We start from the raw sequence: 12972 nt of genomic DNA on the forward strand, positions 1-12972 counted from the left end.
AATTTTTCTGGTGTTAACGGAAGGATTTGAACTCAGGCGTTCGGCGTCATAGACGGACATGCTAATCTCTGCGCTACGGTAGCCTCTCATTGAATACCACTATTAAAAATGACGTATTAATTTTATGCCGCTGCTATTTGGAATCTAGTTGAACGCAAGGGGCCGTGCACCAAAACGTACTTGAGATGCATATTGTACACGTTAGTACCATTTATTTGATACTCATATTGCATAGGTTGTGACACGTTTGCACAAGGTAAGAATTATTATTTAGTCCTAGGAAATGCCCAGATCTGTCCCCCAAAATGGGCTTCAAATTCGTGTTGCCGAGCTCAAACTTGGAGATTACGAAAATATCTCTTGCCGGAAAATGTGCTTCAGCTCCATTCCGTTTTTCGCTATCGACAATTAGTATTACCTGCGTTAATCTACTTTGCCCTTGAAACATTGAATGTCTAATCCTTAAGTGTAAAGATACTATTAAGTCTACCCCACACGTACATTTTTACCATCCGTTAAAATTACGGGTAATCCGCTTTTAGTACTCGGTATTCACGACACCCATTAACTACTTCATATTTTGCTAACACTAAAAATCGTCATCATCAGTTTTTAGACGTTGTCGCGTAAATAAATGGTGGGAAAAAGCTTCTAAGACTTTAATGTTGTGAAAAAATAGTCAAAATTCGAAAATTGTTAAAATTCTTTAAATAAATGACTTGAAAAATGTTTTAAATAAAAATCAACTCCACGAGAGGGAGTCCAAAGAGCATCTCGCACAACTTACAAAAAAAGCATAAACGAAAATTGTTTAATTGTTTATCTGTGAGTGCGTACTGTACCGAGTACGGACTGTACTCGGTCCATGTGAATACTTGCATTGAGTACTATAAGTACTTGCAGTGTATACAGCATATGGTCATCTCCCTCTCTGACACTGACAGGTATCTTGCTAACCAATGAAAGTATTTGGTAACCGATGCAAGAAAGAGAACGCGTCAAACGAATGAAATAGCATTCATAAATATCAGCACGAAGGAAGAAAAAAAAAATAACAAAATAACAAGCTATGTGTACACTGTGTACACATAAAGTGCATAGTTAATAAAAATATAGAAAATATAAGTAATAAATAATTCACAAAAAAATTGGCTATAACTGTTATTATTTACGTGTGTGCTCTGTATTTGTGTGCTGGTCCAAGTGGTAATGAAAGAAAATTGCCTTCCATGTAGTTTGTGTGTACACTGTACTCTCAGAAAACGCAAAAAACAGAAATAAATAAAAATAGATAACACCGCTAATCCATCTTCCTCTAAGGAAAGGAGAAGAGGGTGCATAATAGGAAAACAGAAAACAACAAACTGAAAACTTCAACTTCCCAATCGGAGAGTGTATAATTATCTCAAGTGATAAGAATTAGTACGGTGGAGTTTATGGACCAAAGGTGCTCCTTGCGGCCAACTTTCTCTAGTTTCAGCAGCAGCAGCAGAAGAGGAAAACAACGTTAGAGCAGAAGAAATCAATAATGGATGTAAGCGATAAAGAAGACTCCAGCAATATGGAGAGAAATTCGAGGAAAGGCAATAATGGTGATGAAGAAGAAGAGGGCGGCGGTAGTGGTGGGCTTGGCACGATCGATGGCGGTATGGCAACAAAAAGTTCAAATTCTTCAACTAAATCACAATGCAAACAAGTGCCTACTGCTGCCACTGCAATGGACGATGCCTATGATAGGGATGACTACGAAATGGAGACAGAGGACGACGACAATGATGATGAAGTGGATAAGGTGGAAACCAAGAATGCTGGCATTCACAGGGAAAAAGCCTTAAACGCCATAAAATCAGCAAAATCTACACACAAAATTAAAACGACCACCAGTAGTACTCCCACGACAACAACCAACTTGGTTCAAGACGAACAGGCAAATAGCAACATGGAAAAATCAACTTTGACATTAACACCATCCACTACAGAGGAACCATCACAATCACCCTCGTCCATTGTTGGTGCCGTTGTTGGCTGTGGGAAGGGTGGTAAAACGATGCAACAATCACCACAAGTTCTACCATCACCAGCAGCTTCCACTCCCGATTCATCACCTCCCTCAACGACGGCTGGTTATTCACCACCGCCAGGTTCAAATCCAAATAGTACGGGGGACCATTCATCTCCCATTGGTGGAAATGGCGAAAACTCTCCCGCAAAAGAGCAACAACTAAGTCCCCCCAACACCCAACAACAATTACAGCCACCGCCACCTGTTCAACAGGCCATTAATGTGGTACGCAATGGCACCATACCAAATGCGGGCAAACCATTGATGTCAACAATTAGTAAAAAATTGGAAAAGTCAGCCAAGTCGGGACGTTCCCGAAAACCCAGAGCAACCGCAGTGGCCATGTATGAAAGTGAGGTAGGTAACGCGATAACTCATATATAAATACTTGAATATGCGAAATTAGTATACCCCCTCGCATATCCCAAGGGTTATAGTATACGAATTGACATACTTTTTCATAATATCTTATAATAAAATAGTTTATAGCATTTTTAAAGAAATGTCTACACTACTATTTTCTTATCTTTAATGACAATATGATGCGATTTTATGTCATGCCATATTTCATCTTAATTCAATCATAAAAACATATTCTGTGCACTTTTATTTAAATAGTTTAAATAATTGACAAGCCAGTTGACATATATTTATTAGGGAGATTACTTAAAACAAATTTAGAGATTTCTTAAAACAAAGCAAACTTTTCGGGAAAAATTCACTTTATAGGGTGCAGCTCCCGCCTCCATGGGGAGTTCTGCAATCTAGGCAATATGGATGTCAATCAAAATGTATTAACAAGTAGATGACAAATATGCCAAAAATTGAACCCGGGATGCATCCAAAGGTTCTTAAGGTAGTGAACCTCCTCAACTAAGCAATATGGTTTGAAATGTGAAATGGAAAAAGCCAAAAAAAATTGTTTATTAATGGGAAATGAATGGAAAAGGGACGAAGGTGGACATTTTTTCGAAATATTGTTTTTATAAATATGTTCACCATTAGATGATCCAAAAAGTTTCAAGGCCAATTATCCACAATTATTATGTACTCGTAAATAACTAATAATACCAAATTTCAGCGAAATCGAAGGTGCGCCTTATTAAATGCATTTTTGCCAACTTTACTGTTATATTTTAAAACATATTTCCTTATTCAGTTCCTTATTAACCTCTGCTAAAGAGGAAACTTGAAAATCATAAAGCAAATATTTTGGCAATTTAATGATCAAACTGCATTCAATTTTGTATGGAAAATGTTAAACTCTTTCCAGAAATAAAAGAAAGATTGTGGACGCTCAGTTACCTGGCACTGAATATAGATAGCAGGTTCATGCTCTTCTCTTAAATACATTTTCTTTGAGTCCCATATTGCCTTGGCCAGTTAATACTCATCTGTCTTGTTTGGCGGTGCCTTAGGGCTGGGGCCATACCCCCAAACCCTTGGCCCCACAATTCAATATCAATTTTGGTTTCTACTCTCAGATATGTTTCATTTGAGTCTCATATTGTCACGCTTGGTCCATATATCCTTTCGGCCGGTTTTGTGAGTGGAAAGGCCCCTACGTACAAAATACAAAATTTATGTTTTTAGGTTACTAAAAGGTTTCCCCTATGGGGAGAGATGCGGATTATTTGTCCTTGAGAATGACTAGAATAAAAGGATTTTTTATTGATTACAGGTCAAAAATTGCCAGACATAGAAACGGAATGGACACAGGCAATCCCATGGCGGCCGGTTGTACGTACCGTATTGACCCGACGCAGTACTTCATCGAGCCGCCGCCTCAGCGTACAACACACTGCTACAACAACAACACAGTCCAACATGCCATTAGCGGACTTTTGGGGTGCCTGGTTCAGTGTCGTCGTGTTCATTGAGCCTCTTGTCTGCCGGCTCACAGTACCAGAAACAAGCAAACTGAGAACAGTGAGTCGAGACGATAGGCTCAGTGATCAAACAACTCAGTTTCTGAATTTTAAATGTAGACACCAATACATGTAGGCGCCACTAACTTCAGACGTGTAGAAACATCTACCAGGAACCCTTACTCCTCTCGAATATTCCTGCATCCATGTTTTTACGTATTCCACTATTGACTTCAATCGTTGTTTCGGGTATCCGACCCCAAGATCGTCACCTCAATTTTTCAACGATGGTGTGACATACTCCTACCTTCAATTCATTTCCCCTCTTCGCTACCGCTGCCTCGTACTTTACTGATATGTCTATAGGAGCTGATGTCTAAAATTATCTTCAGCGCCCTAGATGGCTTGGTTTCTGTAGATCAGCGGATGCAAAGAAAAATCTGTTAAGACCTGTTGTAACATTGTTATGTCGCACTTCCTTTTTTTCCACGATCCACCATACTAGTTAAGCGTATGTCAGAATTGGTCCGGTAGACTGAAATCCGGAAACCGCACGAAGGAGGCATGACCTCAGAGTGCTGCTAGAGGTCCTGACTGGTTATTGCAAGGCCTTGGACGTCGTGCTAAGAATAGGAAGAGAGGTATCTATGGTTACGAGGGGATGGTGGATAAGTTCGAGTACCATTTGTTTTATTGCAGCGCAATTTCGAGCGAAATACAAAGCATTATGTACGAACAACTCTTTTCTTGCTTGGATTCCCTACCGACACTTAACCCTCTGGTCATACTGGACTTATGCTGTAGAAGTCTGAAGTGATTACTGGGCAAAAGTCTCTTCTCTCCTCTTTTAAGGGGAACAAATGGACCTAAAGTCCATTGAGTGAACGGGTCGTTAGCCCTTCAACCGAAGTTAACCTGTGACCCTTATCACTTCTTAATGGGATATTTGCTACTAATTTTCCCAAGTATTTAAGTGTATCCAATTGTGGTTTGGTTTTTAGAAGAAAGCGTAGATCCTCGTATTAGTCTTCCTTTGCCTTCCTCAGGATTACCGTCAGCGCTAATAAATTAAATAATATACGGCTCTTTTAAGTGTTGTTTTAGACACATACTACATCCATGTTGGTTTAGCAATCCTTGTCAAAATCCCTTAGGGAACAAGGTCGCTGGGGGATCACTGCCCGCTTTATGTAATTTCCTCAAGTCACCAACATAAGGGGCCTTCAAAAATTGAACCAAGCCATTTTATAAAATCCTAGGGTCATTAGTTTACTTCATGCTTTTCCAAGAATGCTGGCTTACAAGTTGAATAGACCTTTTATGTGTGGGCCGTTTCAATTGATCGCCCATCCACATTTGTATGTGGAAGTAGCCATTCGTGAGCAAGCTGCCTTGTCATATCGGATATTATAGGCATTCGGTATTTAAGCAAGAGCTGGTCCCGGTCAGGCTCTCATTGAAACACTTCACTCAATATTGCTAATAGCTAATTGTCCACGACTGCAAATGCAAATTTTCATATAAACATTCCATTAAGGAACAGTGGCAATCTTCTCACTTATAAATGAGTGCGGAGAGCGGATTTGTCAGAGCTGCAGGTATTAAAGAGTTCTCGTTTAGCTTTTCCACATTACTGATCTACTTTGTCTTTATACTGTGTTAACGTCTTCACTCGCGAAAATTTTAAAATTAAGCAAAAAAATTCATACAAAATAAAATTAATATTTTTCTTATATTATTCTTTACTTTTAGATAAGCGAAAACAAAATTGGTATTAAGTTGTGTATTAAGAAATCGGACAGTTCTTTGAGTGCTGCAACTGCCGCCGCAATATCAGCCGTTACAAAAGGCCTCAACAAATCGGCCACATCAACAGCTGGAAGAAATCGCAAAAGCTCGAGAAACTCAAAGCAACGCATCAAACTAACCGAAAGTAATGATGAAGCTGATGAATTGAATTATGAGCCCAAGCGCAAAAAAGATCGCAGTTCTAAAAGGCAGTCCGCGGCCGCAGCAACAGGCACAGCGACGGCTGCTGATGCTGATGAAAATCAACGACCAGTCGTCGATCAAAGTATATGGGGCAGAGAGTTACCAGAACCAGTGCTTTTAAAGGTAGTATAGAAAATTTGCTAGAGTCTGATGATAAAAAGACAACAATTGTGTTTCCTTTTTCATTTAAAGATATTCCAAAATGTGGTGGAAAGGGAGGGTTGTCTCCCCACCCTATTCCGTTTGGGTAGAGTTTGCTCACTGTGGCGTCAAGTCTCTTTAACACCAACATTGTGGCGAACCATGGACTTGACCACTTGGATAAAAGAGAAATATCGTACCGAACTGAAATTGAAATGGTTTGTGGATAATCGTTGTACATGTTGCACAGAATTAAATGTTTGTAAGTATCTTGAAATAATGATCCTATGAACAGTCATTTCCATAGAGATTTTAATTCTGATGTTTGTGTTTTTTTGTTTTACAGCAAATTTCAAAGTCACAGACATTAATTGTTTTCTAATAAAATTAGTGGCAGGCGCACCAAATTTAACCAGCATTACCCTTTCAGGCTGGAAAGGTTTCACATGTGATCATTTGGCATATTTAGTAGATAATATGAAAAAACTCGAACGTATAGATTTAAGTTCCGTCAATGTAAGTTGTTGTAAACCACCTCCTTTAAACAATCAATAATTAGTATGTGCTGGTCTTTCGCTACAGGTGGAAATGAATGCTAGTAAAAGTGCTGTGGGAGCACAATCATTGTGCAATTCTATGCAAGTAATGGGTGACAAATTGACGCATCTCTATTTGGCGCACAACCGCTTAGCTGGTATACCACAATTAGTCAATGTTTTATCGGTTAGTTGGCTCATTGATATGTTAAAGAAAAAATCGAATTGTAAAACCTCTCTTGATATTCGCTTTCAGACTCATTGTCCCAATTTAGTTCTATTGGATCTCTCCAATGTTACCACCCAAGCCACATCCCATGGCATTTTGCATGTAGAGAAATTGCAGCAAGGCTGTCCTAAACTGAAAGTTTTACGCATAACCAATTCTCATATTACTTTAAGTACTGCTTCCTTGCAAGAAATGGTAAGTAGTTACATGCTTTTCTTGAACTGCATTTTTTTATTTCAAATTATTTTTGTTAACAGATGGATTCTCCCGGTTTTCCCGAACTTGAAGAACTTTCCGTTGCTGTTATGGATGAGTCTCGTGTCATAGGAGATGAACATATACAACGCATCTTAAAATCATCTTCAAAATTAAAACTCTTAGATGTTCGCGGCTGTGCCCGTTTGACACATGAAAGTCTTATACGTCTGCCGGCATGGGATATAAAACATTTGTTTTTATCCGGTTGTTCGGTGACCAGAGATATGGGGTAAGTCAAAGATGACATATTGTGTTTTATGCAAAAAGTAAAATTTACAGCAAGTTATGGAAATGAGGCAGTTATAAATAGATGTAGCTCATATATAAACCGATATCCCTATTGTTCTGAAGCAGGCTCCAACAGCTTTAATCAGGCCTAAAATGTAGTACGTAAAATACATATATGGCTTCCTAGACCAACAACAAATACGGTTCAGATACCCACTTCACTCGGGACTACGAAAGGGGAATCGACCTAGCCTAGGCTGAGAAATAGATGTAGGTGTTGAAGGTATAATGTTAATCCAGAAAAGAATAAAATCTGCCTGCTCACGAGGGCCAATTTGAGGCACCACGTTTCCTCAATAAAACGATTTCGATATCTGACAAGGTCCAGTACTTAGGAGTGATCTTAGGACAGAAAACTGAATTGGAAGTGTCACATTCACTCGAAATAATCCTGAATCCAAGGAAAGTCCACCGGCTCTACAGGAGAGACTCACTCAGACGTTTTCGTCCATTGTGAGAAGAAGGAAGATGCACAGCAACAGAAGAAGGAAGATGCCTTCTAGTTCCTACCGTTGAACCATATCGCTTTAAAAAGCCCAATAACTTGTGAATGTTCACATCCGCTTAATCAGACAGGTTCTCAAAGAAGTGAGAAGCTAAAGTGGAACTCCTTCTAACTGCTAGTGCGGGACACACACACATTAGGTGTTCTATAGTCTCTTCTTTTTCGATGTCCCTATAGCTTCTGCAAAAATCGTTGCTGGCAACCTTCAGTCTGTCACCATGTTTTCCGATTAGACAGTGACCTGTCACGACGGACACAATGACTGAGACATCTGTTCTAGCCAATGATAGCAAATTAGTACACCTCTTCAAGTCTAGATTAGGCCACATAGTTTTGGAATGCTCACAGCCCCCTCTTTGTAGTCATCTAGCATTCGTTGTCCTTTGGGCCTGGTCCTGAAAACTTAGCTTACATATCGCTAGAGGCATACCCACAGATTCCAGTGTCCCTAGAATGTGTATAGTAGTTCCTAGTCTCGCAAGCTCATCCGCTTTACAATTCCCTGGGAATATCTGTGGCCCGGCACCCGGAACAGGTGAATTTTAAACTTTTCAGCAATCTCGTTGAGAGATCTGCAACAGTCGATGGCGGTTTTTAATGACATTATATCTAAGCCATTCCACCACTTCCTTAATTGCAAGGATCTCTGCTTGATACACCCTGCAGTGGTCGGGTAACCTTTCGATATGACCATTTCTGAAGCCCACCTGGTCGTTTAGTTTGGAACCATCCGTATAGAAGTCTATGTAACTTCTGTTACCAGGGATATCGTAGTTCCAATAGGTTCTATCAGGAATAGTGGTACAGTAATTTTTATCAAAAAGCGGCTCAGGTAGGGTGTAATCCACACTGCCTGGACCATCGGATATCGTAACAAGTATAACACAGTGTCCGTAACAGCCACAAGACCAATGAGAAAGCTCCCTTATCCTCGCGGCAGTGGTCGCTGGAATTTGGGTAGCCACAATGTTCAGAGGCATAAAGCGATAAGAGAGGGAATGGAATAATGGAGTATGACAAGAAGATTAACACATTCTCTTAGAATGGCACGATCCGCATTGTTTGGACGCCGCACAGTGTTCCCCTTAGCGTATTCGTTAGACAAAAATAGTCAGAGCTAACATAGAGCTCTAAAATTTTGCACAGAAGTATATTTGAATGTAATTAAGAGTGGAGTATGCTCTTAATCGGTCTACAAGCCGCTATAGCTCGTATATAAACCGATCTCCCGAATTAACTTCTTGAGCCTCCAGAGGATGCAATTATTACCCGATTTGTCTGATTTTCTGCAGGATTTTATAGTCGGTCTCACATTTGGATACCAGATTCGTATTCTACTCGCAAATACCCTTCATTTGAGTCCCATATTGCCATGGTCGGTAAATATGTCCTATTTAGGGGTGTTTTGGGGGTTGGGATGGTCCCTCAAACACTTGGTCCGACAAGTGGACATCAGATAAGTTTTCTAATCTTAAATAGCTTTCATTTGAGTCCCATATTGTCGTTATCGGTCTTTATATATATTTGGTAGGTTTTGGGGTTGGAACGGCCCCTAGGTACCTCATCCGAAATTTAGATCCCAAATTTTTGTTTTTATGTTACAATAGTGCCGTCTTATTGTAACCTAAAAACAAAAATTTCGCTTAAAATTAGGGTAAGGGGAAGGGTCCGCCCCCCTTCAGATATCAAAAAAATTTAGTACACTATTTTCACCACGGGATCATTATGCACCATCTGTGGTTTCTATTGCAAGAAAATCGGTGCTGCCGCTTTTGAGTCTAAACGAAACAGACAAACAAACAAACACAAATTCATTTTTATATATAAAATAAGATTATTAGATGGTCAATCTAGACGTTCCATAAAATTTTATCTGTCACACTACAAAAGAAACGTAGCAAGATTTCCATGTGTATTATGATTGTTTAGCAAAAGTTGGAGAGACTATAATTTGGTTGGACCCTATTTTAAACACAATTCGAATTAGCATTTGAAAAATATCAACAAAAAAAATCCTAATAATAATTGGATAAATTTTTTTAATGCTTAATTTTCCTTTTCAGATCGGGTCTAGAATTGATAGCATCAAAATGGGCTCACAGTCTTATTGAATTGGATCTCGCTTGGGCCAATGTGCAACAGCCTTTGGATAATGCCTTACGTGCCTTGGCCGATAAAGGTGACGAGTCGCGTTTAGCGTAAGTTTTCCCTTTATAACTTTCATTAGTTGAAGAAATTATCATGACATAAAATTTTCTGTCTTATAGTCATCTTAATTTATGTGGTTCTTCCGTATCCGAAGAAGCAGTGAAGGAAATTTTGGCCAATTGTCCTCTAATGAGTACCATCAATTTGGCCTCGTGTCGAGGTTTGCCGCGTGGTGTTAAACGACAAATGCAAGGTCCCCAAGAGCTCAATGAATTGCGTGATGTTTTAAAAGTTCAATTAAAAGTCAAATTACCAGAGATCATAACGCAAACAACGGATGCAGCTTCATCCTCAACGATGGCGGCGGCGGCGGCAAAGGAGCCCTCAAAAACAACAGCAAAAAGTGCAAATAGCAATGATGGTGGTGGCGGAGGCGGTGGTGGGCATGGCACGGTCTCCAGCCCGTAATAGTCCACACAATAATTTACATAAAAAATTGTAAATTTTTAATAACTGTAGTTTGTATTTTTGTATTTGATTTAAATTTTAGTTTGTGAACATTTTCTATGTATGTCTCTCTCTCCCTCTCGGTCTAACTGCAGGCGCGCTTTATTATGAAATAAAGCAAAACATAAAGTCAGGAGCAATTCATAGCACAATAATTGCAATTCGATGTACTCCTGCATTTCTCTTCCTTTTTTTGGTTATTTCTAAGCGGTTTATTTATAATAAATCGTTTAAAAAATTGTCTCTCACCCCTTAGAACTTTAGGAACAAATGTTGAAATTTTTCCCTCTCAATCTTCCAGTCAATAAATTACGCTATTGCGTAACCTATTTCTTTTGTAATTTTCCCTTAAATTTAAAGATGAAAAAAAACAAAAATGTTTTTAAAAATTTGTTTTAATATTTGTTGAATTTTAAAGGACTTCTTTCTTGTAAGCAAAGAAGTAACAAGCAATTCGCTCTACAGATTGATATGACATATAATGATTGATTGATTTTGATTTTTGTGTGTGTGTGTGTGTAGTAGTGATGTGTAAAATAATAAAATTTTATCAAATATACAAAAATATAAAACGACACACTCCTCCTATCCTTCCTTAAATTCCTCCGAAAACATAACAACAACAACAAATTCAACCTAATCACAACACATACAAACGAGATCAACAACAAACACAATAATAAGAATAAAACAAAAGCATTAACTCATTTGTTTATGGCAATTTTTATTTTTAAAATTTTAAAATTATTGAGGAAACGTAATAAATATGTATGTTTTTTTTTCTAATATTAACTTTTATCATTATATTATATAAGGCAATTTTATTTGATGTTTAACTGCATAGAAACATTCAAATTATACATATACTCCCCCCTCAGTCTGTCTACCATTATTAATTTCCATTTTTTTGTGCAAAATATTTTTTTAATTATTTTAATGTTATTATGTTCTCTCTTCGACAAATTTGTAGACTTTCCTCTTCCTTCCTTATCCTATCACTTAGTAAAAAAAAGAAAACAAAACGAAAACCAACAATGTAATTTTTAAGAAAATTATATTTTTTGTTGCATTCAAAAGGAAAATAAAAATTAAAAATATTTTTAAAAACGAAGTCGGGTCGAGTAGTTTTTATTTCAATAAATTTCAACACAGAAAAAGTTTTTCAGGGTGGGGGTTTACCCAGGAACATGAATATGAAGTCCGTTTTGGGGGACACCATCAAGAGAAGTTGTATGGAATATAGGCAATATGGTACATGTATGTGAAAATATTGGGTTGTCCAAAAGTAATTGCGGAATTTTCATATAGTCGGCGTTGACAAATTTTTTCAACGGCTTGTGACTCTGTAATTGCATTCTTTCTTCTGTCAGTTATCAGCTGTTACTTTTAGCTTGCTTTAGAAAAAAAGTGTAAAAAAAATATATTTGATTAAAGTTTATTCTAAGTTTTATTAAAAATGCATTTACTTTCTTTTAAAAAATCCGCAATTACTTTTTGGGCAACCCAATATATTATAATTAACGATAGAGCGCCACCTATATATGAAATTTAAAATTATAATACAGAAAAACCTAATACAAAAATTCCTAATACAAAAGTATAAAAACCAAATACAAATATGGAAAAATCCTAATATAAAAAAAAATCAAACACAAATATGACGAAAAATGGAATTATAATAAAAATCAAAAAATCGTAAAAGAAATATGGATGTCGAATTTAATTTATATCACTCAATAGAAGAAATAGACACACTGTGGTCAACTGAGAAAAAGTTGGATACAACTTTTTACAGGAAATATAATAGGGACTACGCTCCTTCCGAATCTATTCAATTTAGAGCCCTTAGTATTAAAGAAACCAAGATATTTCCCATTTTTTGCAAAATTTGGTAATTTTTCCATATGATGCCCCTTTTTTTGAAGTAAATGGTCTACTGTGGCCAACTGGGAAATAGTGGACCAAAATACTTTACAAGAAAAATAATAATGACTACGATCCTTCCGCAACTATTCAATTTAGAGCCCCAAGTATTAAAGAAACCAAGATATTGGCCATTTTTTGTAAAATTTGGTCATTTTCCATATGATGCCCTGTTTTTCAAAGTGAATGGCCCACTGTGGCAAACTGGGAAATAGTTAGCTAAAAATATTTACAGCAAATATAGAAGGGACTACGTTCTTTCCGAATCTATTCAATTTGGAGCCCTAAGTATTAAAGAAACCATGATATTAGGCATCTTTTGCAAAATTTGGTAATTGTTCCATACGATGCCCCATTTTTCAGAGTTAATGGCCCACTGTGGCCAACTTGGAAATAGTGGGCTAAAACCCTTTTCGGGATATATAAATATAAACGCTCTTTACGAATCTATTTAATTTAAAGCCCTAAGTATTAATGAAACCAATTCTTGGCCATTTTTTTTTTTTTTTGCAAAA

At 37.6% G+C, this 12972-nt stretch overlaps 1 protein-coding gene across 1 annotated transcript; it reads left to right on the forward strand.

The window, feature by feature from the left end:
• Positions 1 to 617: 617 nt before the first annotated feature.
• LOC106091823 (uncharacterized) lies at positions 618 to 11241 on the forward strand. Its single transcript, XM_013258501.2, has 9 exons — positions 618 to 2419; positions 5683 to 6045; positions 6115 to 6325; positions 6410 to 6579; positions 6646 to 6786; positions 6856 to 7023; positions 7086 to 7315; positions 9943 to 10077; positions 10147 to 11241. The coding sequence occupies exons 1-9, from the start codon at positions 1529 to 1531 to the stop codon at positions 10493 to 10495; spliced, it is 2658 nt and encodes an 885-aa protein (XP_013113955.2). The 5' UTR covers positions 618 to 1528; the 3' UTR covers positions 10496 to 11241.
• Positions 11242 to 12972: the final 1731 nt, after the last annotated feature.

The sequence above is a fragment of the Stomoxys calcitrans genome, chromosome 5 (genome assembly GCF_963082655.1).
Source record: "Stomoxys calcitrans chromosome 5, idStoCalc2.1, whole genome shotgun sequence".
NCBI classification, from domain to species: domain Eukaryota; kingdom Metazoa; phylum Arthropoda; class Insecta; order Diptera; family Muscidae; genus Stomoxys; species Stomoxys calcitrans.

What these genes read in the sequence shown, in the direction of transcription:
- LOC106091823 (XM_013258501.2), top strand. Translation starts at nt 1,529, where the DNA reads ATGGATGTAAGCGATAAAGAAGACTCCAGCAATATGGAGAGAAATTCG. An exon ending in CAGAACCAGTGCTTTTAAAG is followed by an intron (nt 6,046 to 6,114) that starts GTAGTATAGAAA and finishes TTTCATTTAAAG; the next exon opens with ATATTCCAAAATGTGGTGGA. An exon ending in TCGGTGACCAGAGATATGGG is followed by an intron (nt 7,316 to 9,942) that starts GTAAGTCAAAGA and finishes TTTCCTTTTCAG; the next exon opens with ATCGGGTCTAGAATTGATAG.